At 39.2% G+C, this 26,058-nt stretch overlaps 1 protein-coding gene across 1 annotated transcript in view; it reads right to left on the bottom strand.

The window, feature by feature from the left end:
- Positions 1–26,058, bottom strand: part of LOC137298485 (titin-like) — a 446,086-nt gene that overhangs the window by 143,899 nt on the left and 276,129 nt on the right. The window contains exons 159-193 of the mRNA XM_067830773.1: positions 25,536–25,838; positions 25,030–25,335; positions 24,598–24,709; positions 24,275–24,447; positions 23,479–23,766; positions 22,583–22,885; positions 18,874–19,176; positions 18,187–18,483; positions 17,136–17,441; positions 16,147–16,452; positions 15,453–15,755; positions 14,746–15,048; positions 14,273–14,578; positions 13,574–13,876; positions 13,019–13,321; positions 12,546–12,851; positions 11,859–12,161; positions 11,273–11,575; positions 10,800–11,105; positions 10,113–10,415; positions 9,558–9,860; positions 9,085–9,390; positions 8,398–8,700; positions 7,812–8,114; positions 7,339–7,644; positions 6,652–6,954; positions 6,097–6,399; positions 5,669–5,974; positions 5,075–5,377; positions 4,479–4,781; positions 3,587–3,892; positions 3,056–3,358; positions 1,692–1,997; positions 995–1,300; positions 326–628 (exon numbers count right to left, since the gene is read on the bottom strand). Of these exons, the coding sequence (XP_067686874.1) occupies positions 326–628; positions 995–1,300; positions 1,692–1,997; positions 3,056–3,358; positions 3,587–3,892; positions 4,479–4,781; positions 5,075–5,377; positions 5,669–5,974; positions 6,097–6,399; positions 6,652–6,954; positions 7,339–7,644; positions 7,812–8,114; positions 8,398–8,700; positions 9,085–9,390; positions 9,558–9,860; positions 10,113–10,415; positions 10,800–11,105; positions 11,273–11,575; positions 11,859–12,161; positions 12,546–12,851; positions 13,019–13,321; positions 13,574–13,876; positions 14,273–14,578; positions 14,746–15,048; positions 15,453–15,755; positions 16,147–16,452; positions 17,136–17,441; positions 18,187–18,483; positions 18,874–19,176; positions 22,583–22,885; positions 23,479–23,766; positions 24,275–24,447; positions 24,598–24,709; positions 25,030–25,335; positions 25,536–25,838 (10,299 nt within the window). The remainder of the gene's footprint in view (positions 1–325; positions 629–994; positions 1,301–1,691; positions 1,998–3,055; positions 3,359–3,586; positions 3,893–4,478; positions 4,782–5,074; positions 5,378–5,668; positions 5,975–6,096; positions 6,400–6,651; positions 6,955–7,338; positions 7,645–7,811; positions 8,115–8,397; positions 8,701–9,084; positions 9,391–9,557; positions 9,861–10,112; positions 10,416–10,799; positions 11,106–11,272; positions 11,576–11,858; positions 12,162–12,545; positions 12,852–13,018; positions 13,322–13,573; positions 13,877–14,272; positions 14,579–14,745; positions 15,049–15,452; positions 15,756–16,146; positions 16,453–17,135; positions 17,442–18,186; positions 18,484–18,873; positions 19,177–22,582; positions 22,886–23,478; positions 23,767–24,274; positions 24,448–24,597; positions 24,710–25,029; positions 25,336–25,535; positions 25,839–26,058) is intronic.

Raw genomic sequence — 26,058 nt, 5'->3', positions numbered from 1 at the left:
CAAACAGCTATCATGTACGATCAGAAACGAGTATGGGTGTTGTCTTAAATCTGATTTTGTACAGAATTCAAGCATTTCAGGATTATGAAAGAGGAAATATCAGAGGGACATAGGTGTTTACCCCATACACTGAACAAAGATGTCTGACAATTATTGGCAGCCATTGAGCATAATCAAACCAAATACAAGCGGATCTACACAACTAAGATAACTCAGCCATGTGAGTTTGGAAATCTAACACAAATTTACAGTGACAGAGATGCAAAAATTCATTACATAATGCAGTTATTTTATTTCATTTATCAGTCAGCAAAAATCTACTCACTCTCTGGCTTCTTTGGTTTCACACAGTCTTCAGTTTCTGCAGGTTCACCAAATCCGACCTCATTCTTGGCAGAAACGGCAAAGTAGTAGCCAACATTTTCCTTCAGTTTCTCAACCTTGAAGCTGGTGTCATAGGATTTAACTTCTTCAACTTTCACCCATTCCTCGGCAGTCTCTTCACATTTCTCAATCTTGTAGTTTGTGACCTTGGCACCACCATCTTCCAGAGGAGCCTTCCAGTCAAGGATGACAAAGTCAGGACCGACCTTGGTGACCTTCAGACCCCTTGGTGATCCAGGTGGCACTAAATAAACATGTAACTCCTGCATTAATACCTGGCTTGTGTTATGGCATCTTCTGTATACAGGATTGGATGTCTAATGTATCTGTCCTTTGATTGTTTAGTTATCCACACAATTTTCCAAAATAATAATTAAACAACTTTTGTCCCTCCTTGGCAATATTTTAGACATGGTTTACAGTAGCAACATCAGCTAGATATTACCCTACACAAAGATAGACCACAACACTTTCACAAACTGAAACTGAAGGAATATTCCTCTTCAAAGACTAGCTTCTGCTTCCCATACAAACTTATTAACAGGCTAAGACCACTACGGTCAATGCATTATGTTTCCAATTGTATCATTACATCTATCCATCTACTTACATATTTTCTTGAGTGGCCTAATGGTGTCCTTGGTCTCAAGGGCATCACTGTCTCCTTCGTCATTGACAGCAATGACACGGAAGTGGTAGTCTGTTCCTTCCTTCAAGTCTTGAGCTGTGAAGGTGGTCTTGTCAGCATCAACCTTGCCAATCTTGCTCCATGCCATCTTACTGCTTGGTCTCATCTCGATGATGTAGTTCTTGATGGGCAGACCACCATCACTGTCAGGTGACTTCCAGGTAAGATCAGCAGTGTCACAGGTCACATTGTCAACATTCAGAGGACCTCGAGGTTTGGATGGTTTGTCTGTGAAAGACATTTAGCATCCATATATAGAAATGCAGCACCAAGGTAATACCATCAAGTTCCATCAAGTTCAAATGCAACAATGACCAAAGATAATTACAGATTTATTGCTAATTCAGGATCTTGAAACAAATGTCTTCACCATACCAGGTAAAATGGTTTGCAAGCAAATATGATAAACACTGGTTTTAACACACGTACATCAACATTAATTATGCAATTCAAAAGAACGAATAAGACTGGACATGTCTCTTCTCATGCTTTTATGCATGACAGTAACTGCATACATTTACCTGCAGATTTCCATCTGTACATGAAAATGAAATTATCTCAGATAAAACACATGGAATGTTATGTAATCAGTCATGGTTTAAATCCTCTGATCACTCACTGTATGGACTCTTGAGGACAGTTCCAGTCTCAGTCTCAAGAGGCTCACTGACGCCATGTTTGTTTTCAGCAGATATACGGAAGTTGTATTCTGTGCCTTCAATAAGTTTCTCAGCCCTGTGGGAGAGGACTTTAGGTCCAACACGGTCAAGTGGTGTCCACTTAGGCCTTGATGCTTCCCGGCGCTCAAGAATGTATCCAGTGAGAGGAGAGCCACCATCTGACTTGGGAGGTGACCAGCTGAAGGTTACAGCTGTGCGGTCAACATCAGAGAACTTAACTGGACCTTCTGGTGCATCTGGAGGGCCTGTAGGAAGAAGGGATTTAATTCATGTGGGTGGATATAAATGGATCAGTGAGAGAGAGCATTTTCACATCTTGACAGATCATCTTCTACAAAATTTGCAATGATTCCAAGTAGTTTTCTCAAAAAGATGGCAAAGAAATTTTATTAAGATGCTTTTATTAATATTTCTTCTGGTTCAGTCTAAGTAAACTTATCCTCAGTACTTTTTGTTACACTCCACTACTAAGTCTAACAAAACCTTATGGGAGGTCATGTCAGGTAACCTTTGAGATTGACCAATCAAAACACAGCTTACCAAATCACTCTCTTCCAGGTGATGCACACGGCATACGTACAGTCATGACAACATTGAGTAAACAATCGCTGAAAATAGTGCTTTTGGCAATATTCAAGGATGTTATCTTGCGGAAATATTAGCTAACGGTAGCCAAGTCAACAGAAACCCCAAACCATATATACTGCAGGTCAAATAACTGTGTTAGATGCAGATTTTTGTTTGTTGAGAGATCAGTGTCGGTGACCTGAATATTTTGAAAGTCCCTCCAATCCCTATATAGTAGCTGTTGTCTGATTGGTTAAATCTATTTAACTGTCTCACGTTTGATTCTACAGTCATTGGTCGCTCAAAGGTTACCTCACACGACCTTCTACTAGGTTATGTTAGACTCAGTGGTGGAGTGTAACGAAATACACTGAGAGTAAGTTTATTTCTCGTTCATTATTTACTGAGAGTCATCATATAGCTGGAATACTGTTCAGCATGGCATTCAACAACAAACATACAATAGCTGATGAGCTACTATCATCAGTATGTAATTAACAAGAGAAGGCCATTATTGAGATTAAATAGCATTTTCAGTGTGGCTTATCAATGGTTCATGCCAAAACGTAATCATCGAGATGCCATCATCAAAGAATGACAGCAGAACTTGACAAAGTTGCTTTTTACAAGGTACTACCATCAAGGTTCCACTATGGAGATACATTATCAAGGCAGTAACACCAGAATTGAGCTTACATCCATAAATTTTCATCTCTATCAGTATCTATGTCCTCACCTTCAGGCTTCTTGGGTGTGATGACAGCGTCTGTCTCAACAGAAGTGCCATAGCCCACTTGATTCCTTGCTGACACTCGGAACAATAGTCCAACATTTTCCTTCAAGTTTTCCACCTTGTATGCTGTGTCATAAGACTTGACTTCATCCACTGTGGTCCAGTCTTTAGCTTTCTCCTCCTTCTTCTCGATCTTGTAGTGAGTGACCTTGGCACCACCATCTTCCTTCGGTGGGTTCCACTCCAGGGCGACATAGTACTGACCGATACGGCCAGGCCTTAGGTTTCTTGGTGGTCCAGGTGGTTCTAGGTAGAAAAGCACAATTATGATGCAGTTCAGACAGGTATAAAATAGATCATACTTGATGGTTCAACATCTAAAAGCTATTAGTTCACAACGAAACATGTGAAAGAAATTTCCAAAAACATTTTCCAAGAAAATTAGATACTTTATATTCATCACAACATTATAAAATACTGACAGTTTTAGATGGGTTAACTTTTCACATTGTGAGAATGATGATAGAATCTTACCAAGTTCTTTAGCAGGCTTGACTGCATCCTGGCTCACAAGTGGTTCACTCTCTCCTTCATCATTGACAGCAGTGACCCGGAAGAAGTATTCCTGACCTTCCCGAAGGTCATTTGCAGTGAAGGTCAAGGTCTTTCCATCAACTCTGCCAGACTTCATCCATGAGGATCTGGAAGCTGGTCTGTATTCAATGATGTATCCAGTGATTGGCAGACCTCCATCAGCATCGGGCACCCTCCATTTCAGGTCCACTGAATGGTCGGTCAAATTGTCTGTCTCAATGGGTCCTCTTGGTTTTGATGGCTTGGCTGAAACAGATTGAAACATATTCATACTCAGAATCTAATTACATATATATCAGTTCCCGATGAGATTCCACACTGAAAATTATCAAACTGTTTCAAAATTGTTTCAAACTGAATATCAAATCCATCCCAGACTGACCAGTGGATCCTATTTTGAGACTATATCATAAAAACACTGAACGTACTGACCACCATTGTTCTCAATCTGATTCAAAAGACAGTACTCACAAAATCCAATTCATCATATCACACTTAGGGAGAGAATGTTTCTACTTACTGACAAGAAAGATCAAATAAAGATTGTGACATCACCTGCTGAGAATGGTGGGGAGTGAGTGAGTCATTATGGGTTTATGCCACTTTAAGCAATATTTCAGCAATATCACAATGAGTGACACTAGATATGGGCTTCACATATAGTACCCATGGGGGGGAAATGAAACCAGGACTTCCTCTCAATAAACCGATGCTGTAACTATTAGGCTACACAGGAGTGGTATAGAATGGAACAAAGTATCCATTTGATAGAAAGCATTTGATAAAAAAGGACGACAACTACACAGATGGACACAGCAGCTGAGATACTCACTGAACTGGCTCTTGGGTGTTACACCTCTCTCTATTTCTATGGGTTCGCTGACTCCCACTTTGTTCTCTGCTGACACCTGGAAGGAGTACTCTGTGCCCTCAACCAGATTCAGAGCCTTGGTCTTCAGTGTTTTGGCATCAACACGGTCAATTTTGGTCCATTTGGTACGAGACGCTTCCCGTCTCTCTATGATGTAGCCTGTGATTGGTGAGCCACCATCATCTTTGGGAGGCTCCCAGACCAGGTTCAGGGATGTTCGCTCAACATCAGCAGTCTTGAGAGACTTTGGTGGACCAGGAGGACCTAAAGACAAGATTTAATGATGTTCTTACTGATGTTTTCAGTAGAAAGATAGATCCTCATGGAGAAGGAAACTGATTGTTATGTTTGTACACTTATATTCCACTAAGGGGACACCAAGATTTCACTCATTTCACCAATGATTTAACCTTAACATTCAGCATAACACCTGAACGATTTCACAGGGCTACTTAACTTAAAAACTCACTGTAACAGAAATAACATTCCTTAGCTATCCTTTTCAATTCAAAGATAATTTGGACCATGTACAACATAAATTCTAGCAGCGGACTGACCTTCAGGCTTTCTTGGCTTGATGACAGAGTCAGTCTCAGCACTTTCACCATATCCAACTTCATTCTTTGCAGTAACAGCAAAGAAGTAGCCAACATTCTCCTTCAGTTTCTCAACCTTGTATGCTGTGTCATAGGACTTAACCTCATCGACCTTGACCCATTCCTTTGATTTTTCCTCACATTTTTCGATCTTGTAGTGAGTGACCTTGGCACCACCATCTTCCTTTGGTGGATTCCACTCCAAGGCGACATAGTACTGACCCACGCGTCCAGGCTTCAGATTCTGTGGTGGACCTGGAGGTTCTGGAGAAGAAAGGAAACAAAGGTCACTTGTGATGACAAGAGATCCGTTAGGGATGTGGAATGCCCAAATAACTTTGGAATTATCTCCAAAGTCAACTTCCCATTTACAGATGTTACTGGTTTGCTGTTGAGAACAATACCAGATAAATGATGTTTATATGAACTACATAAAGACAAACTATTCTGCCAGATAACACCTGATACACACAAAGTTGATTCTTATATTAAAGGGAGGTTGTGGATTAGATATCAATTTCCAATATATTTGTTGAAACAAATCTCCAAACTTACTGAGTGACTTCATTGGTTTAATGGTTTCCTTGGAATCCAAAGGTTCACTCTCTCCCTCGTCATTGACAGCAATGATGCGGAACAGATATTCAGTTCCCTCCTCCAGATTGTCTGGTGTGAACTTGAGTGTCTGTCCATCCACTCTGCCTGCCTTGGACCAGGTGGTCCTTGTGGGTGGTCTCATCTGGATGATGTAGTTCTTGATTGGCAGGCCACCATCACTCTCTGGTGCCTTCCATTCCAGATCACAGGAGTGGTCAGTCACATTCTCAATCAGCAGGGGACCACGTGGCTTGGATGGTTTGTCTGCAAACATATACACATTTACAAATTCCTTCAGGAATAGTTATTTATTAAGTAGTGAAAAGTTTACATGGAGATATCAAATTCTATAACCTTTCAGTTAATATATCAGAAAATTAACTTACCATAGGGGCTCTTGGGTGTCACTGCTTTGTCTAACTCAGCAGGTTCACTGACACCAATCTTGTTCTCTGCTGACACACGGAAGTAGTATTCAGTGCCTTCAATTAGGTTAACAGCTTCCAATGTAAGTTTGTCTGCTTTTACTCTGTCCAGTTTGGTCCATGAGGAGCGAGATGCCTCTCGCCTCTCAACAATGTAGCCAGTCAGAGGAGATCCTCCATCATCCTTGGGTGGCTTCCACTCAAGAGTCACAGATGTTCTGTTAATCTTGGATGTCTTGAACTCCTGAGGCTTGGATGGTTTTTCTGAAGATGAAAGACTATGTGGTTTAAGACATATATATTTCAGACACACACACTGCAGTCTGCCCTTGAATCAATGTTTCATGCCATTTTAATTCATTTGGATAATGATAACCAATTCTTTAATATATTGATTATGATCAGGCACATAGCCATATTCAAGACACAAAGGGGGGACTGGTGATGAATTGAGTTGGTACAAAAGCTACACACACAAAGGAATTATTAAATACCACACAAGAGAGCTCTACATACCAGCTGGTTTCTTGGGAGTGATGAGCGAGTCAGTCTCAGCAATTTCACCATAGCCAACCTCATTCTTGGCAGTCACAGCAAAGAAGTAACCAACATTCTCCTTCAGTTTCTCAATCTTGTAGGCTGTGTCATACGATTTGATCTCAGCAACTTTCACCCACTCGTCAGATGTCTCCTCGCATTTCTCAATCTTGTAGTGAGTGACCTTGGCACCACCATCTTCCTTTGGTGGTTTCCATTCAATGGCAACATAGTCTTGTCCAACATGGCCTGGTTGCAGATTCTGAGGTGGACCTGGAGGTTCTGTAAGGGACAAATATAATTTGTGATGAAAATAAAGCTCTACAAATGATTTTACCCTACTCACTGCATATTGCTCTCAAAAGAAATGATTTCTACTTCAGACACATAGAAGTGATTGATGGATGTGTGTCAATAGGGGCTCACAAGATCTGTGATAATACATGTTCAATCTTCGTTACTATATGTATCAGTGCAAGAGAAGTATCCCAAGAGAAAACTCCATTTATTTGATTCCACGTTTACACGGGTGGAACATCATATATTTCAAAGGTAAGATTTAATTTTCATTATGTGCATTTTCACAGAATGATTTCAAACACGTTGGCACATATTTTAAAGGGAGAACTTTAAATTAATGACTTGAAACATTTTCAGCACACTTACTGAGAGCCTTCCTGGGCTTGGCAGAGTCTTTTCCAACAAGAGGTTCACTCTCTCCCTCATCATTAACAGCAATTATGCGGAATAGGTAATCGGTTCCTTCATTAAGGTTGTCTGGTGTAAATTTCAGAGTCTGTCCATCAACTTTACCAGCCTTGGACCAGGTGGTTCGTGTGTCTGGTCTCATCTCAATGATGTAGTTCTTGATTGGCAGACCTCCATCACTCTCTGGTGCCTTCCATTCCAGATCACAGGAGTGGTCAGTCACATTCTCAATCAGCAGAGGACCTTGTGGCTTGGATGGTTTGTCTGCAAAACATATACAGGTACATTGATCTGAGACTGTCCTTTTATCAGGAGTTGTTCACTTTATACACAATTTGCATACTGGATATTACAGAGAAGAAAAACATTTCATAGAACTCCTACTGAAATTTGGAAATTCTCCTCAAAAGGAAATTTAAAAATAAGTTTACCGTAAGGACTCTTGGGTGTCACTGCTTTGTCTAACTCAGCAGGTTCACTGACACCAATCTTGTTCTCTGCTGACACACGGAAGTAGTATTCAGTGCCTTCAATCAGGTTAACAGCTTCCAATGTAAGTTTGTCTGCTTTTACTCTGTCCAGTTTGGTCCATGAGGAGCGAGATGCCTCTCGCCTCTCAACAATGTAGCCAGTCAGAGGAGATCCACCATCATCCTTGGGTGGCTTCCATTCCAGAGTCACAGATGTCCTATCGATCTTGGATGTTTTGAACTCCTGAGGCTTGGATGGTTTGCCTGAATAACAATGTCATATGATGGATTTAGCATGAATCTGGTTATATTTCTCTTGGAAGTGACAGGTGTGCTTGTATACAGTTCTCTTCCAACAAAACATTTAGAGAATAAGAGAAACAATACACAATCTTCAGTACAATATATCCATGGAAACACATTTATGGAAATATGCTAACAAAGAATCGAACCCAGGCCTTGGTATGATGAGAAAATGCTTTAACCACTGTGCTATCACCTATGTATCGAGAAATGAAGTAATGCCACACAAGAGAGCTCTACATACCAGCTGGTTTCTTGGGTGTGATGAGTGAGTCAGTCTCAGCAATTTCACCATAGCCAACCTCATTCTTGGCAGTCACAGCAAAGAAGTAACCAACATTCTCCTTCAGTTTCTCAATCTTGTAGGCTGTGTCATACGATTTGATCTCAGCAACCTTCATCCACTCGTCAGATGTTTCCTCGCATTTCTCAATCTTGTAGTGAGTGACCTTGGCACCACCATCTTCCTTTGGTGGTTTCCATTCAATGGCAACATAGTCTTGTCCAACATGACCTGGTTGCAGATTCTGAGGTGGACCTGGAGGTTCTGTAAGGGACAAATATAATTTGTGATGAAAATAAAGTTCTACAAATGATTTTACCCTACTCACTGCATATTGCTCTCAAAAGAACTGATTTCTACTTCAGACACATAGAAGTGATTGATGGATGTGTGTCAATAGGGGCTCACAAGATCTGTGATAATACATGTTCAATCTTCGTTACTATATGTATCAGTGCAAGAGAAGTATCCCAAGAGAAAACTCCATTTATTTGATTCCACGTTTACACGGGTGGAACATCATATATTTCAAAGGTAAGATTTAATTTAAATTGTGTGCATTTTCACAGAATGATTTCAAACACGTTGGCACATTTTGTAAAGGGAGAACTTTAAATTAATGACTTGAAACATTTTCAGCACACTTACTGAGAGCCTTCCTGGGCTTGGCAGAGTCTTTTCCAACAAGAGGTTCACTCTCTCCCTCATCATTAACAGCAATTATGCGGAATAGGTAATCGGTTCCTTCATTAAGGTTGTCTGGTGTAAATTTCAGAGTCTGTCCATCAACTTTACCAGCCTTGGACCAGGTGGTTCGTGTGTCTGGTCTCATCTCAATGATGTAGTTCTTGATTGGCAGACCTCCATCACTTTCTGGTGCCTTCCATTCCAGATCACAGGAGTGGTCAGTCACATTCTCAACCAGCAGAGGACCTTGTGGCTTGGATGGTTTGTCTGCAAAACATATACAGGTACATTGATCTGAGACTGTCCTTTTATCAGGAGTTGTTCACTTTATAGACAATTTGTATGCTGGATATTACAGAGAAGAAAAACATTTCATAGAACTCCTACTAAAATTTGGAAATTCTCCTCAAAAGGAAATTTAAAAATAAGTTTACCGTAAGGACTCTTGGGTGTCACTGCTTTATCTAACTCAGCAGGTTCACTGACACCAATCTTGTTCTCTGCTGACACACGGAAGTAGTATTCAGTGCCTTCAATTAGGTTAACAGCTTCCAATGTAAGTTTGTCTGCTTTTACTCTGTCCAGTTTGGTCCATGAGGAGCGAGATGCCTCTCGCCTCTCAACAATGTAGCCAGTCAGAGGAGATCCTCCATCATCCTTGGGTGGCTTCCACTCAAGAGTCACAGATGTTCTGTTAATCTTGGATGTCTTGAACTCCTGAGGCTTGGATGGTTTTTCTGAAGATGAAAGACTATGTGGTTTAAGACATATATATTTCAGACACACACACTGCAGTCTGCCCTTGAATCAATGTTTCATGCCATTTTAATTCATTTGGATAATGATAACCAATTCTTTAATATATTGATTATGATCAGGCACATAGCCATATTCAAGACACAAAGGGGGGACTGGTGATGAATTGAGTTGGTACAAAAGCTACACACACAAAGGAATTATTAAATACCACACAAGAGAGCTCTACATACCAGCTGGTTTCTTGGGAGTGATGAGCGAGTCAGTCTCAGCAATTTCACCATAGCCAACCTCATTCTTGGCAGTCACAGCAAAGAAGTAACCAACATTCTCCTTCAGTTTCTCAATCTTGTAGGCTGTGTCATACGATTTGATCTCAGCAACTTTCACCCACTCGTCAGATGTCTCCTCGCATTTCTCAATCTTGTAGTGAGTGACCTTGGCACCACCATCTTCCTTTGGTGGTTTCCATTCAATGGCAACATAGTCTTGTCCAACATGGCCTGGTTGCAGATTCTGAGGTGGACCTGGAGGTTCTGTAAGGGACAAATATAATTTGTGATGAAAATAAAGCTCTACAAATGATTTTACCCTACTCACTGCATATTGCTCTCAAAAGAAATGATTTCTACTTCAGACACATAGAAGTGATTGATGGATGTGTGTCAATAGGGGCTCACAAGATCTGTGATAATACATGTTCAATCTTCGTTACTATATGTATCAGTGCAAGAGAAGTATCCCAAGAGAAAACTCCATTTATTTGATTCCACGTTTACACGGGTGGAACATCATATATTTCAAAGGTAAGATTTAATTTTCATTATGTGCATTTTCACAGAATGATTTCAAACACGTTGGCACATATTTTAAAGGGAGAACTTTAAATTAATGACTTGAAACATTTTCAGCACACTTACTGAGAGCCTTCCTGGGCTTGGCAGAGTCTTTTCCAACAAGAGGTTCACTCTCTCCCTCATCATTAACAGCAATTATGCGGAATAGGTAATCGGTTCCTTCATTAAGGTTGTCTGGTGTAAATTTCAGAGTCTGTCCATCAACTTTACCAGCCTTGGACCAGGTGGTTCGTGTGTCTGGTCTCATCTCAATGATGTAGTTCTTGATTGGCAGACCTCCATCACTCTCTGGTGCCTTCCATTCCAGATCACAGGAGTGGTCAGTCACATTCTCAATCAGCAGAGGACCTTGTGGCTTGGATGGTTTGTCTGCAAAACATATACAGGTACATTGATCTGAGACTGTCCTTTTATCAGGAGTTGTTCACTTTATACACAATTTGCATACTGGATATTACAGAGAAGAAAAACATTTCATAGAACTCCTACTGAAATTTGGAAATTCTCCTCAAAAGGAAATTTAAAAATAAGTTTACCGTAAGGACTCTTGGGTGTCACTGCTTTGTCTAACTCAGCAGGTTCACTGACACCAATCTTGTTCTCTGCTGACACACGGAAGTAGTATTCAGTGCCTTCAATCAGGTTAACAGCTTCCAATGTAAGTTTGTCTGCTTTTACTCTGTCCAGTTTGGTCCATGAGGAGCGAGATGCCTCTCGCCTCTCAACAATGTAGCCAGTCAGAGGAGATCCACCATCATCCTTGGGTGGCTTCCATTCCAGAGTCACAGATGTCCTATCGATCTTGGATGTTTTGAACTCCTGAGGCTTGGATGGTTTGCCTGAATAACAATGTCATATGATGGATTTAGCATGAATCTGGTTATATTTCTCTTGGAAGTGACAGGTGTGCTTGTATACAGTTCTCTTCCAACAAAACATTTAGAGAATAAGAGAAACAATACACAATCTTCAGTACAATATATCCATGGAAACACATTTATGGAAATATGCTAACAAAGAATCGAACCCAGGCCTTGGTATGATGAGAAAATGCTTTAACCACTGTGCTATCACCTATGTATCGAGAAATGAAGTAATGCCACACAAGAGAGCTCTACATACCAGCTGGTTTCTTGGGTGTGATGAGTGAGTCAGTCTCAGCAATTTCACCATAGCCAACCTCATTCTTGGCAGTCACAGCAAAGAAGTAACCAACATTCTCCTTCAGTTTCTCAATCTTGTAGGCTGTGTCATACGATTTGATCTCAGCAACCTTCATCCACTCGTCAGATGTTTCCTCGCATTTCTCAATCTTGTAGTGAGTGACCTTGGCACCACCATCTTCCTTTGGTGGTTTCCATTCAATGGCAACATAGTCTTGTCCAACATGACCTGGTTGCAGATTCTGAGGTGGACCTGGAGGTTCTGTAAGGGACAAATATAATTTGTGATGAAAATAAAGTTCTACAAATGATTTTACCCTACTCACTGCATATTGCTCTCAAAAGAACTGATTTCTACTTCAGACACATAGAAGTGATTGATGGATGTGTGTCAATAGGGGCTCACAAGATCTGTGATAATACATGTTCAATCTTCGTTACTATATGTATCAGTGCAAGAGAAGTATCCCAAGAGAAAACTCCATTTATTTGATTCCACGTTTACACGGGTGGAACATCATATATTTCAAAGGTAAGATTTAATTTAAATTGTGTGCATTTTCACAGAATGATTTCAAACACGTTGGCACATTTTGTAAAGGGAGAACTTTAAATTAATGACTTGAAACATTTTCAGCACACTTACTGAGAGCCTTCCTGGGCTTGGCAGAGTCTTTTCCAACAAGAGGTTCACTCTCTCCCTCATCATTAACAGCAATTATGCGGAATAGGTAATCGGTTCCTTCATTAAGGTTGTCTGGTGTAAATTTCAGAGTCTGTCCATCAACTTTACCAGCCTTGGACCAGGTGGTTCGTGTGTCTGGTCTCATCTCAATGATGTAGTTCTTGATTGGCAGACCTCCATCACTTTCTGGTGCCTTCCATTCCAGATCACAGGAGTGGTCAGTCACATTCTCAACCAGCAGAGGACCTTGTGGCTTGGATGGTTTGTCTGCAAAACATATACAGGTACATTGATCTGAGACTGTCCTTTTATCAGGAGTTGTTCACTTTATAGACAATTTGTATGCTGGATATTACAGAGAAGAAAAACATTTCATAGAACTCCTACTAAAATTTGGAAATTCTCCTCAAAAGGAAATTTAAAAATAAGTTTACCGTAAGGACTCTTGGGTGTCACTGCTTTATCTAACTCAGCAGGTTCACTGACACCAATCTTGTTCTCTGCTGACACACGGAAGTAGTATTCAGTGCCTTCAATTAGGTTAACAGCTTCCAATGTAAGTTTGTCTGCTTTTACTCTGTCCAGTTTGGTCCATGAGGAGCGAGATGCCTCTCGCCTCTCAACAATGTAGCCAGTCAGAGGAGATCCTCCATCATCCTTGGGTGGCTTCCACTCAAGAGTCACAGATGTTCTGTTAATCTTGGATGTCTTGAACTCCTGAGGCTTGGATGGTTTTTCTGAAGATGAAAGACTATGTGGTTTAAGACATATATATTTCAGACACACACACTGCAGTCTGCCCTTGAATCAATGTTTCATGCCATTTTAATTCATTTGGATAATGATAACCAATTCTTTAATATATTGATTATGATCAGGCACATAGCCATATTCAAGACACAAAGGGGGGACTGGTGATGAATTGAGTTGGTACAAAAGCTACACACACAAAGGAATTATTAAATGCCACACAAGAGAGCTCTACATACCAGCTGGTTTCTTGGGAGTGATGAGTGAGTCAGTCTCAGCAATTTCACCATAGCCAACCTCATTCTTGGCAGTCACAGCAAAGAAGTAACCAACATTCTCCTTCAGTTTCTCAATCTTGTAGGCTGTGTCATACGATTTGATCTCAGCAACTTTCACCCACTCGTCAGATGTCTCCTCGCATTTCTCAATCTTGTAGTGAGTGACCTTGGCACCACCATCTTCCTTTGGTGGTTTCCATTCAATGGCAACATAGTCTTGTCCAACATGGCCAGGTTGCAGATCCTGAGGCGGACCTGGAGGTTCTGGACAAAAAAGAAATGAAGGTCAAAAGATCTGTAATGTTAAGAATGTGGAATGTTGAAATAACTTTGGACTTGTCGTTCAATTATCATTCGTATGCTGTTTATAACAGAAAGACCAGCAATTTCTAATCATCATTTTTCAACTTAACACAAAAGAATGATGGACAATTATTGTGATTTCTGTTAGCAGAGGCAAATCAATCTTTAAGCATGACTTCCATGTATTCTTTCAAACACTTATATGCCATCAAAGTGTTTTGCTAAACCTGTACATATGGACAAAATAGTTTCCATGGCTTAATATTTGTAAAACACCAAAGAAAACACAAAGAGATCACTATTTTCCATTAGCATCAGACGTAAGAGACAATGAAATCTTTTTCCCAATCAACTTACTGAGAGCCTTCTTGGGCTTGGCTGATTCTTTGCCCTCAAGAGGTTCACTCTCTCCCTCATCATTAACAGCAATTATGCGGAATAGGTATTCAGTTCCTTCAATTAGATTGTCAGGTGTAAACTTCAGAGTCTGACCATCAACTTTACCAGCCTTGGACCAGGTGGTTCTTGTGGGTGGTCTCATCTCAATGATGTAGTTCTTGATTGGCAGACCGCCATCACTCTCTGGTGCCTTCCATTCCAGATCACAGGAGTGGTCAGTCACATTCTCAATCAGCAGAGGACCTTGTGGCTTGGATGGTTTGTCTGCAAAACATATACAGGTACATTGATCTGAGACTGTCCTTTTATCAGGAGTTGTTCACTTTATAGACAATTTGTATACTGGATATTACAGAGAAGAAAAACATTTCAAAGAACCCTTACTGAAAGTTGGAATTTTTTCTCAAAAGGAAGTGAAAAGATAAGTTTACCATAAGGACTCTTGGGTGTCACTGCTTGGTCTAATTCAGCAGGTTCACTGGCACCAATCTTGTTCTCTGCAGACACACGGAAGTAGTATTCAGTGCCTTCAATTAGATTCACAGCTTCCAATGTAAGTTTGTCTGCTTTTACTCTGTCCAGTTTGGTCCATGAGGAGCGAGATGCCTCTCGTCTCTCAACAATGTAGCCAGTCAGAGGAGATCCTCCATCATCCTTGGGTGGCTTCCATTCAAGAGTCACGGAAGTACGTTCAATATTGGATGTCTTGAACTCCTGAGGCTTGGATGGTTTGCCTGCAGCCAAAGAAAATGTGTCATTTAACAAAAAAACTTTAGTTTGATCATTCTACATTTATTCAGATTCATTTTGATAAAGTTTACTATGTGGTAATACACTGACTTATATCAAGCAATTTTGATTCTTTAAATCATGAAAGGTTAACTGGTGAACAACTTTATGTGTGATTAAAGTTGTACGTGTCATGCATGAGTGAGTTCAGTTATACACTACTTTTAGTAATATTCCAGCAATATCACTGCAGGGGACACCAGAAATAGGCTTCACACATTGTGCCCATGTGGAGACTTGAACCCCAGTCTTCGGTGTTACTAGCAACCATATGAACCACTGTGCTATCCCATCGCCCTCTATATGTATCAGGATTTGAAGTAATGCCACTCAGCAGAAGTATACGTACCAGCTGGTTTCTTGGGAGTGATGACAGAGTCAGTCTCAGCAATTTCACCATAGCCAACCTCATTCTTGGCAGTCACAGCAAAGAAGTAACCAACATTCTCCTTCAGTTTCTCAATCTTGTAGGCTGTGTCATACGATTTGATCTCAGCAACCTTCATCCACTCGTCAGATGTTTCCTCGCATTTCTCAATCTTGTAGTGAGTGACCTTGGCACCACCATCTTCCTTTGGTGGTTTCCATTCAATGGCAACATAGTCCTGTCCAATATGGCCTGGTTGCAGATTCTGAGGTGGACCTGGAGGTTCTGGACAAGAAAAGATATGAAGGTCAAAAGATCTGTATTAGTAGAGATGTAGAATGCTGGAAAAACTTTGGACTTGTCGCACATTTCTCATTGGTATGCTGTTTATAACAGAAAGACCAGCAATTTCTAATCATCATTCTTCAACTTAACACAAAAGAATGATGCACAATAATTGTGATTTCTGTAAGCAGATGCGAATCAGTCTTTAAACGTGCACTTCTATGTACTCTTTCAAACACTTATATGCCATCAAAGTATGTTGCTAAACCTGTACATATTAACCAAGTAGTTTTCTTACATGGCTTAACGTAAGTGAAAACACTCAAGAAACTACGGTTATCCAGGAGGATAAGAAGTTTAGCCAATGAAATCTAATTACTGATCAACTTACTGAGAGCCTTCTTGGGCTTGGCTGATTCTTTGCCCTCAAGAGGTTCACTCTCTCCCTCATCATTAACAGCAATTATGCGGAACAGATATTCAGTTCCTTCAATGAGATTGTCAGGTGTAAACTTCAGAGTCTGTCCATCAACTTTACCAGCCTTGGACCAGGTGGATCTTGTGGGTGGTCTCATCTCAATGATGTAGTTCTTGATTGGCAGACCGCCATCGCTCTCTGGTGCCTTCCATTCCAGATCACAGGAGTGGTCAGTCACATTCTCAATCAGCAGAGGACCACGTGGCTTGGATGGTTTGTCTGCAAAACAAATGCATTCAACCTTACCAAAGGCTGTCCTCTTACAACAAACTTATTAAAAATATACAACAAGATATCCAACTGACCATTTTATTCAATTGCTCTTAGAATGTTCATATTCTTGCTGCCTAGGGCCTTGTTCCGTGAACAGATGCTACTCCAATCATGATCTCTACTTGAGCACAGATTTATTACATCTGTAGTGTTATGATCACTTAAGGAACAGGGTTCAGATGTCCATGTGACTCTGACGATTCCTCAGAATAAGCAAAAATTCATGCAAAGACACACATTGTAGTCTGGACATACTTAGCACAATCCCCTTAGCATTAATCTTATGCAAAACCAGATTATTACTCAAAGTATGGATGGGTTTCTATACAGATGGCATGAGGACAGGAACTGAGGAAATCATTGACACAGGCATTGTGTGTGCTTCTTTACTTGTATGAACCATCCCATAGTTTTAGTACTTTGTATGAAGTATGCTCATGAAGACATTATTTCATACCAAGAACCTGTATAAGAAACAAGATATTCTATACAAATAATTATGAATAACAGCTTCTTCCTTATTGAAGTTGTCATCCATAACTTTTGCCTATTATTGGAATACCAACTTCTAAATGCCTATCAAGAACCTCTTGGTGTTAAAACTCCAAGAAGGAATGATTTCTACTTACTGTAAGGACTCTTGGCCTTGGTAGCAGCATCTGCCTCAAGGGGCTCACTTTGACCAGCCTTATTTTCTGCGATCACACGGAAGAAGTACTCATTGTTCTCAAGAAGGCCATCTACAGCATATTCCAGTGTGTCAGCCTTGACCTTGCCAACCTTGGACCATGTTGATTTCTTGGCATCCCGTTTCTCAATGATGTAGCCTATGAGTGGGGAGCCACCATCATCCTTTGGTGCTTTCCATTTGAGTGTAGCACAGTCACGTTGTACATTGCTGATGTCAAGTGGTCCGACTGGCTTGGATGGTGGAGCTGTGGGGCAAGATACAGACCATAGAATAATTCTTGAATACACTTTGAAATGCACAGCAATGTTTCCATTTGACTACCTTCAATGATGCATGACATGCTTTGATGAAGAGTGACAAATTGACATGCTGTTATGATTCTTGACCATGACAACTTTTACAGATATAGTAAAATATCAATGAGTCTTGAATATTATGCGTAACTTGAAATACCTGCCAGTCCTAACCATATCCCCTGATATAGATGTCATCATTTGATTTACAGTTACACAAATTTGTCTCATAAATACACACGATGACTCGAGAAGGAGAGTTGGTCCCATGAGATTCAAACAACAGCAGTCTTGTAAACGTAAGCCAAAGTCAGTGAGTGAGAAGTTAATTTGGTGTAGCTAACTGACCCAGTTAACACACCTGCATGGCTCACACCTTTCCACCATTGATGAATGAATTCAAAAACAAATCAGTGATTTTATGGAAATCAAGCACAATACATTGAGGAAGAATCAGCACAATACATTGAGTCCACTCAATTAAATCAGTTGCTTTATATAGCAGCTTTCATACAGTTATGATTGTTCATGATCTCTATATCATGGAAGAGTTACAATGTCACCAACAATCTGGTCAAGGACCCAGTCTCAAATACATCGATAAGTCGAATTTATTACTTTGTCCGCAGCAATTCTATTCATAGGGATTTGACTGCATATCACAATGTTTCTTCATTCAAATAACAATCTACTTACAGATCTTCTTGGTTGGAGTGACACTGTCTGACTCCAAAGGTTCTCCGACACCAACAGAGTTGACAGCCGAGACTCGGAATTTGTACTTCTTGCCATCCTTCAGCTTCTTGGCTGTATACTGAGTGGTGGGAGCATCCACGGAGTCCAGGGGTCTCCACTTGCCATCCTCATACACCTCAATGTTGTACTTGATGATCTTTGCTCCGCCATCTTTCTTGGGCTTGGACCACTCGAGAGTGACACTGTCCTCACCAATATTGCTGAATTCAATTGGTCCAACAGGTTTGCCAGGAACCTCTGTACATATATCATGAGATATTTATGGGTTAAATTTTTTTATGATCATCCAAAATAAATACTAATATGAAAGTTTAAAACTGTTGTTTAATGCCTCACTCAGCAATTCCAGCTATATGGCAGCGGACTGTTAATAGTCAAGTCTGGACCAGATAATTCAGTGATCAACGTCATGAGCATCAATCTACACAAATGTGATGCAACCAAGTCAGCAAGCCACACCACCCAATCCTGTCAATCACCTCTTATGACAAGCATGGGTTACTATAGATCAGTTCTAACCATGATCTTCACAGGTTAATATGTTTTGAGATGATATTCTTCCTGTAGTGAAATTTATTTTTCATCAGTTCCCCATATATATAAAAACAGAAGAGACTAAAAGCCCACCTGGTGCTTTCTTGGGAACAATTTCATGTTCAGACTGGATTGGTTCACTTGGGCCCTCGGCATTGACGGCAATCACACGGAACAGGTATGGGGTTTCTTCCAACAACTTTTTGACATTGTAGTTAAGTGTGTCAGATTTCACAGATGCAACCTTTGACCAGGATGTCTTACGGACATCTCGCTTCTCAATAATGTATTCTGTGAGTGGTGAGCCTCCATCTGACTTCGGAGGCTTCCAGGTCAAGGTCACACTGTCCTCTGTGATGTCCGAATGCTCAAGGTCCTCTGGGGCTGATGGTTTACCTAAAGAAGAACTCACTTATCATCATAAAATATTGAAAGATTGTTAAATTTTGCTGATTGTTTATTTTCCTTCACCTCCAATGCAGCCATCATATTCTGAATCCATCAAACCTCAACATATGTTGAACCTCTAAGAGACTTGGAGATCAGCACCAATTACTGAAGACATGTATACATTTAGAATCCTACTTAAAATTCTACAAAACTGAAAACATCATACACAGAGACTGTTTCTAAATATTTAAGTGAAATGTTTTACATTTATATTTATTGTTTCACATGAAGAAGAGCAGTAGCAGTACTCACCAAATTCTGTCTGTAAGATGTATTACAGCATGCAGCATCAATCAAAACAAACACGACTTGCACGAACCGGCATGAATAACATCATGTTATTAGTAATCAACTGCACAATCATGCTGCAGGAGCAAATCACAATCAACAAGCTGACTGGTTAAATTTTCCTCCTGTCAAAAACCTTATATCACAGACCTATGGCAAACACTATTTACCATTCCTTACAAATGGAAGGAAACTCAATGAAATATTTTCTCTCAAATTTTACCTAAGTGAGGAAAAAGTATAAGCAGAATGATATATTCATAATCTGAAAAGCAAAAAGTTTGATCTTGAAACAGATTAAGAGTTAAGACCCTTAAAGCTGTAAAGCAAGTTATTTTTATATATCCCACAAAGCAAGTTAGGTAAGTTTTTTTTTTGTTGCAATTTTGTCCATAACGATGGCACTAAGATTCTCATACTCTCATTCACCAGATGTATGTTGAGGAAGGAGATAGGAGAACAAGACTATTGTCGGAAACACAGACACAGTGTTAACGTAAAGAACACATAACATGTGTTAGATGACATGGAGTACAGGCTGTTAACAGTACAGAGGAGTTAATAACAGATTCATATCAACATTGTGATAACAGTTTATTGTCTAGTATAGTATAAAGTTACATGAGTATATATGTTATATAGAGATATATCACATGAAGCCCCAGAGTCTTCTCTATATATATAATATCAGTTTATGTACAAAAACAACCAGCTTACAGCATATTCAAACTCAACAAAACAGGACATTTTTGCAACAATTTCCTCAGAAACGCTTCAAATAGGATGAAGACATAACGTGATGAAAATATGATGGAAAAGACATATCTTGATTGAATATTTAAAATATAATAAAAAGGACAGATTTGTAATATTGTTCTCAAAATGTTTAGAACCTTAAAAAATGCATCTCCACTTAGTGATATGGGATGCATTGGCTGATTATAACATTTTACACATTATCATCAAACTTTGGCAAAAAGATGCTTTGTTCTAGCTAACACTGACAGAGATAAGAGATTCAGTGAGTTAAATTATATTTTGTTTGTAAAACTGTTTACAGCCTAAATGTAAACTGATGATTTTGTTCATATTGCACATAATTAAGTAAATAATTAAAATTTGATTATTAATTGTGACTTGAATTTAATTCAGAAAATGCATTTTATAACTGGTGGTGAATATTGCTTTTAAAATCAGAAAAATGCACCATCATATGAACATGAGTTATCAATATTGATTCTAACTTCACATACGCATCTCCAAATCAATACGTTATCAATATTGCTTTCAAATTCACAAATGTAGTTATTGAATATTTCTTCAACTTATGGCTGACTTACTGTATGTGTATCAGATTCAATATACAGTGAGATATGTTTCAAACTGCTTTTAATTTTATTTTAGTTATATCATAATTTGGTGCTAACAAAAAAACTAAAAGCTCATCAGAGAAACATAGGTGTCTGGCGCACCTAAGGGAGGCAACTCTGATTAGATTCTCCAACCTCCTAAGCAGATATCAACTGATTCATAGATATTAATAATTAATGTGTATTATGCAAACTACATGTACACACTTATAAGATCTTCTTCACTACTGGTAAACACACTATTTAAAAAAATAAAATGATACAGTTTATAAAAATAGAGGTAAGTAGTATAATACAATGTATCTAATTACTTTTTGTTGCACAACTAATTAACAACCATTTTTAATTACAGTTTAACCAAAATTATAAAGTATGTATGTAAATGAAGGTTATAATATCCTACCAAATTGTTCACATCTTGATTCTAATCAATATTTGGTACAGAAATATAAATTTATTTGATATTACTAGACAGTTTACGATAAACAGTCAGAATAAGTGAAGTAATAATGAAATATTTCAGATGACATGAAATCAAAACGGTCACAGGTTAGTAGGATATTTTGTCATGCTGAAAAAAAGTTTCAACAATCATGAAAATACTTCAAACAAAACATATAAACTTAACATGCAATATAAAAAGAAAAGTAAAACAAATGGACTGAAATCTACAACCTGATGTCAAATACTTTTCCTAATAAAAATAATTATTTCATATTTGTACAAGGTGACTGAGGGAAAATTAAGACTTCAATTGTGAACTGTTAAGGACTTTCCCTGAAATATTCTCCACAATATATCTATTAAAATACAAACATAAACAAAATCAGATTGTAGACTTCATAACAAGCTAGAAACAAATCTCAGTAGTTGACATAAAATTATAAAAAATTACACAAATGTCAGTAAAAATGCAATTATATTTTGCATCCTTGAAATTTATGACATGAAAATGCTGAACCAGAAGTAGTTGTTTGGTAAATATGACTATTTTTATGCATCAACTTACATATAAATAAAACAAACACACGAATGCAATATAGCTAGAGCATCAATAAAAATAAAATGAATGGCAAAATCTTTTGGGAAACTTGGAATGCTTTTGAGTTTACAGAATATTAAAAAAACTGTAATTTTGAGGGTATTATTTGGCATGAATACTCATCATTTCCAGAGGGTAGAATGTACACTGACAATGAAAAGCTTCTCTGTGAATATGAAAAGAGCTGATATCTGGATTACGTGGAAACCATACCAATCCACCTCTTTCTGAGATCATTCTTCTAATGCTATTTTCCTGACAGTTGTACATCATTAATAAGATTCAGCAGGGTCAGACCATTTTTCTTAGGATATTGTGCTGGTCAACTCTAAGTACTTTGGCACCACAAAACTCAATGAGGTAAAAGGAAGTATTATTACTGGCAAAATGCTTCAGGTAAAATCTCCATACTTTGCTGAAGAAAACAGTTATTCTCTAATACTAAGTATTATTCCAAATTTTGCAAGTTGACAAGCACATATGAACGTTCACATGGCCAGAAATAACACACTATGGTCTCTGACAAGGCATAAAACACAAGATTCAGTCCACTTGGGTCCCATGCAGGAAAACAGTCAGAATCTAGCACACTACCACACTCATCCCCGTTTGGGCAAGAAGCGCAAAGAACTGTTGGCTAGCTGTAACCTACCGAATGGACTCTTTGGAACAACACCAGAATCTGATTCTCTGGGTTCAGATTTTCCGACTTCATTTTCAGCTGTCACTTGGAAGAAATACTCAGTGCCTTCAACAAGTCCAGTGACCTTCAGCTGTGTGACATTACCCTCGACCTTGCCTACACGGGTGTATGTTGACCTTTTGGCATCACGGCGCTCCACGATGTATGAGATGATGTCTGTGCCACCATCGTCTTTTGGTGGAGTCCAGTTCAGAGTCACACCATCACGGACAATGTCAGCATATTCAATAGGACCGGGCTTTGTAGGAACATCTGAATTATGAAAAGCAGTGAAATCGCAGTGCCATATGTAAAATGTGTTAAATGATACTGTCGTTTTTTGTTGTTTAACAAATCATTCAAAACTGACAACTGATATAAAAAGAATAAGGAAGATCTTTGATGTGAAATTTTACTTCTCAGCCTTCAGTCACATCAAAATAAGGTACCTATTTTTTATACCGACTCAAAAAGATTTTCATGCAAGATGTTCGTTGCCATTTTAAACACACAGAAAATACACCAAAAGAATATTAAATTCTTAAACTGTTACTGAATATAATAGGTACACAGTTCTATAATTTTACAATTTTGTTAAAACCAGTGGTGAGTGTTAGTGAGTGAGTATAGTTTTTTGTTGCTTTTAGTAATATTCCTGCAATATCATGGCTGGGGACAAAAGAAATGGGCTTTACACATTGTACCCATGTATGGAATCAAACCCAGGTTTTCAGTGTGATGAGTTTTAACCATTAGGCTACACCACCATCCAGTAGTGAGCTTTTAGTGGTAAGTAATGACCTACACAAGACAATTGGCCCTGATTTAAAGTGTGTTGATGAAACAGAAAGTGATGATGAACTTACCAATGACCTCGACATCAAACTTGGCCTTGTCTTCACCAGCTTCATTCTCCGCAGTCAGTGTGTACAAACCATCATCATCCTTGCTCACCTTCTTGATTGTCAGTGAGGTGCTGGTGTCATGTGTATCTATGGTAACCTTACCAGCCGATCTCATTGGCTGATCGTCTTTGGCCCAGGTGATTCTTGGTGTGGGGATTCCTTTAACCTTGACAGGGATCTTGAGGTTACTGCCTGCATGGAGAGTGATGAGGTCGCGGAACTTGTTGTCAAACTCAAGCACAGGGGGAGCTGTGGTGATAAAATACATCTTAGAGTAATGCTGTAACAGCCTTCTTGGAAAAGACTTTAGATAAATTCAGTCTACTCAGTATGACATGTTTGGAAAACCCAAATGGTGTAGATGTTCATAGACACTTTTTGTGAAATTAATGCACGGAGATAATGTGGATGACAGACCAAGGACCTTAATGTGAATCCAGGACAAGTATATTCCCACAGCTTAGTGGAACAACACTTCACAATGAGCTGCTTTACTTTAGACCAACACACCCAAGCCCAGTGGAAGCAAGCTAATATTGTCTTACAAAGGACAATCACTACAAAGTGAACATAATTTGGTCAGCTATAATACATTAATATGCATTGTGTGTTAACAATGATATATAAGTGTAGGAGTTGGTAATGATATACAGATACTGAACTGACAATCTTGAGATGTCAGTGCAATAATCCTAAGGTCTGCATGATTCTATTTTTCATTCAAACACTGTGTATGTCTTCTTATATGTCAGCTTACCTTGGATATCAAGCTGCCCTGATGTTGTTACTGTGCCAAGGTCATTGCTAGCTTCACATGTGTAACTGCCTGCATCCCGTTCAGTGCATTCTGTGATTGTCAGAGATGCGAACATGTCCTCATAGAAGATTTCATGTCTCTTGTCCTCTGTGATGTCCCGTCGATCCTTCATCCTGTAATACACAGAACACCCAGTTTTAACAAACATCCTTCTCATGACTCTGTTTTATCCTTTTAAAATCATCAAGAAACATCCTCTTGTTTTAAAATATGGTAAAGTTGTGTAATGGAAGTGAAGGACTATCAAGAGTGATCTCCCTTACCACTTGATAGAGGGCTCTGGTTCACCACTGATCTTGCATTCCAAGATGGCTGTCTCTCCTTCCATAACAGCCAGGTCTGGTAGACCTTCTAGTACAGCTGGAGCCTCACCAACTAAAGAAAAGAGTGGGAGTTTATAGTAGCGCCCAGGAAAGACTGACTGAATTAACAAAATAGTAATGCATCCTCTTGACATTTTGAATATACTTTTACTATGCAAAATACAAGAGTATAATCCTAAACACATGTAAAGATGCTAAATCACTTACACCATAATTTGTGGAAAAATTACCTGAATCATATTTTATGCTCCCCTGTTGGAAGGAACATGAGTGTTTTCAGTAACACACATCAAAATGGAGAATCACTTACTTCTCACTTTGTAGAAAACTACTAATTTGAAAGCCATTTGACGCATCATATATTATACACACCAATAGGATCTTTAGCAACAACAGGCTGTGATGGGGATGAAGGTGGACCAAAACCAGCCTTGTTCTCAGCCATGATGCGGAACTCATACTCTGCACCTTCCATCAGTTCTGGGACTTTGTAACTGGTCTCAGGGATCTTGATGTTCTGACTGGCTTGTACCCAGCGAACGTTTCCACTGACTCTCATCTCAACAGCGTAGTTGAAGACTGGGCTACCTCCATCCTTCTCTGGAGCCAGCCATTTCAGAGTGACTGAATTCTTAGTGACATCCACCACTTCAGGCTTGCGAGGAGCATCAGGTTTGTCTGTGGAGGCACGTCAAAGTATGAGGACGTGGGCCAATAATTATGAAGTCAGATGATTCACAGCAATTCTGAATGATTAAATATAGTATATGGGAAGACCGTAACTAACCTATGATTTTAAATTTATTTCTTGGTCTCATGCCCAAGGCCTTAACATGTTAATAAAAAATACATGTATAAAAAACAATTTGAAAGCTTACTGAATGGATCTTTCACGAGGATTGGTCCGAGAGCATCACACGGTTTGCCAATTCCAGCAGCATTTTCGGCAGACACACGGAATTCATACTTATCATTTTCAACCAAATCATTAACGGTAAAGACAGTATCCCGGACTGGAGATTTGTTGGTTCGAACCCATCGAGAACTGGTTGGGCTCTTCTTCTCAATGATGTAACTTGTGATTGGTGATCCGCCATCACTCTCTGGTGGCTCCCATGTGAGCGTGACTGATGACCTTGTCACCTCACTAGCCTTCAGTTTTCTGGGAGTCTGTGGCACATCTGAAATGTAAAATGGTAAATGATCTCATAACATACATCAAAGAAACATAAAAATTATGAACTAGGCCTGTTAAGTAGGTGATGTATCAGTTTCACAGAAGTATCTATTTAAGGATAAAAGTACTTGACAGCAAATTTGGCATTAATTTTTCTCTAAATCTTTGATATTCTCTGTTTACCTGAATATCACTTAGAAGATTATGGAACATAATTATATGTT

Source organism: Haliotis asinina, chromosome 10, assembly GCF_037392515.1.
Source record: "Haliotis asinina isolate JCU_RB_2024 chromosome 10, JCU_Hal_asi_v2, whole genome shotgun sequence".
NCBI lineage: Eukaryota > Metazoa > Mollusca > Gastropoda > Lepetellida > Haliotidae > Haliotis > Haliotis asinina.
Note: the sequence above shows the minus strand (reverse complement) of the source record. Positions and strands in the feature narration are given on the sequence as shown.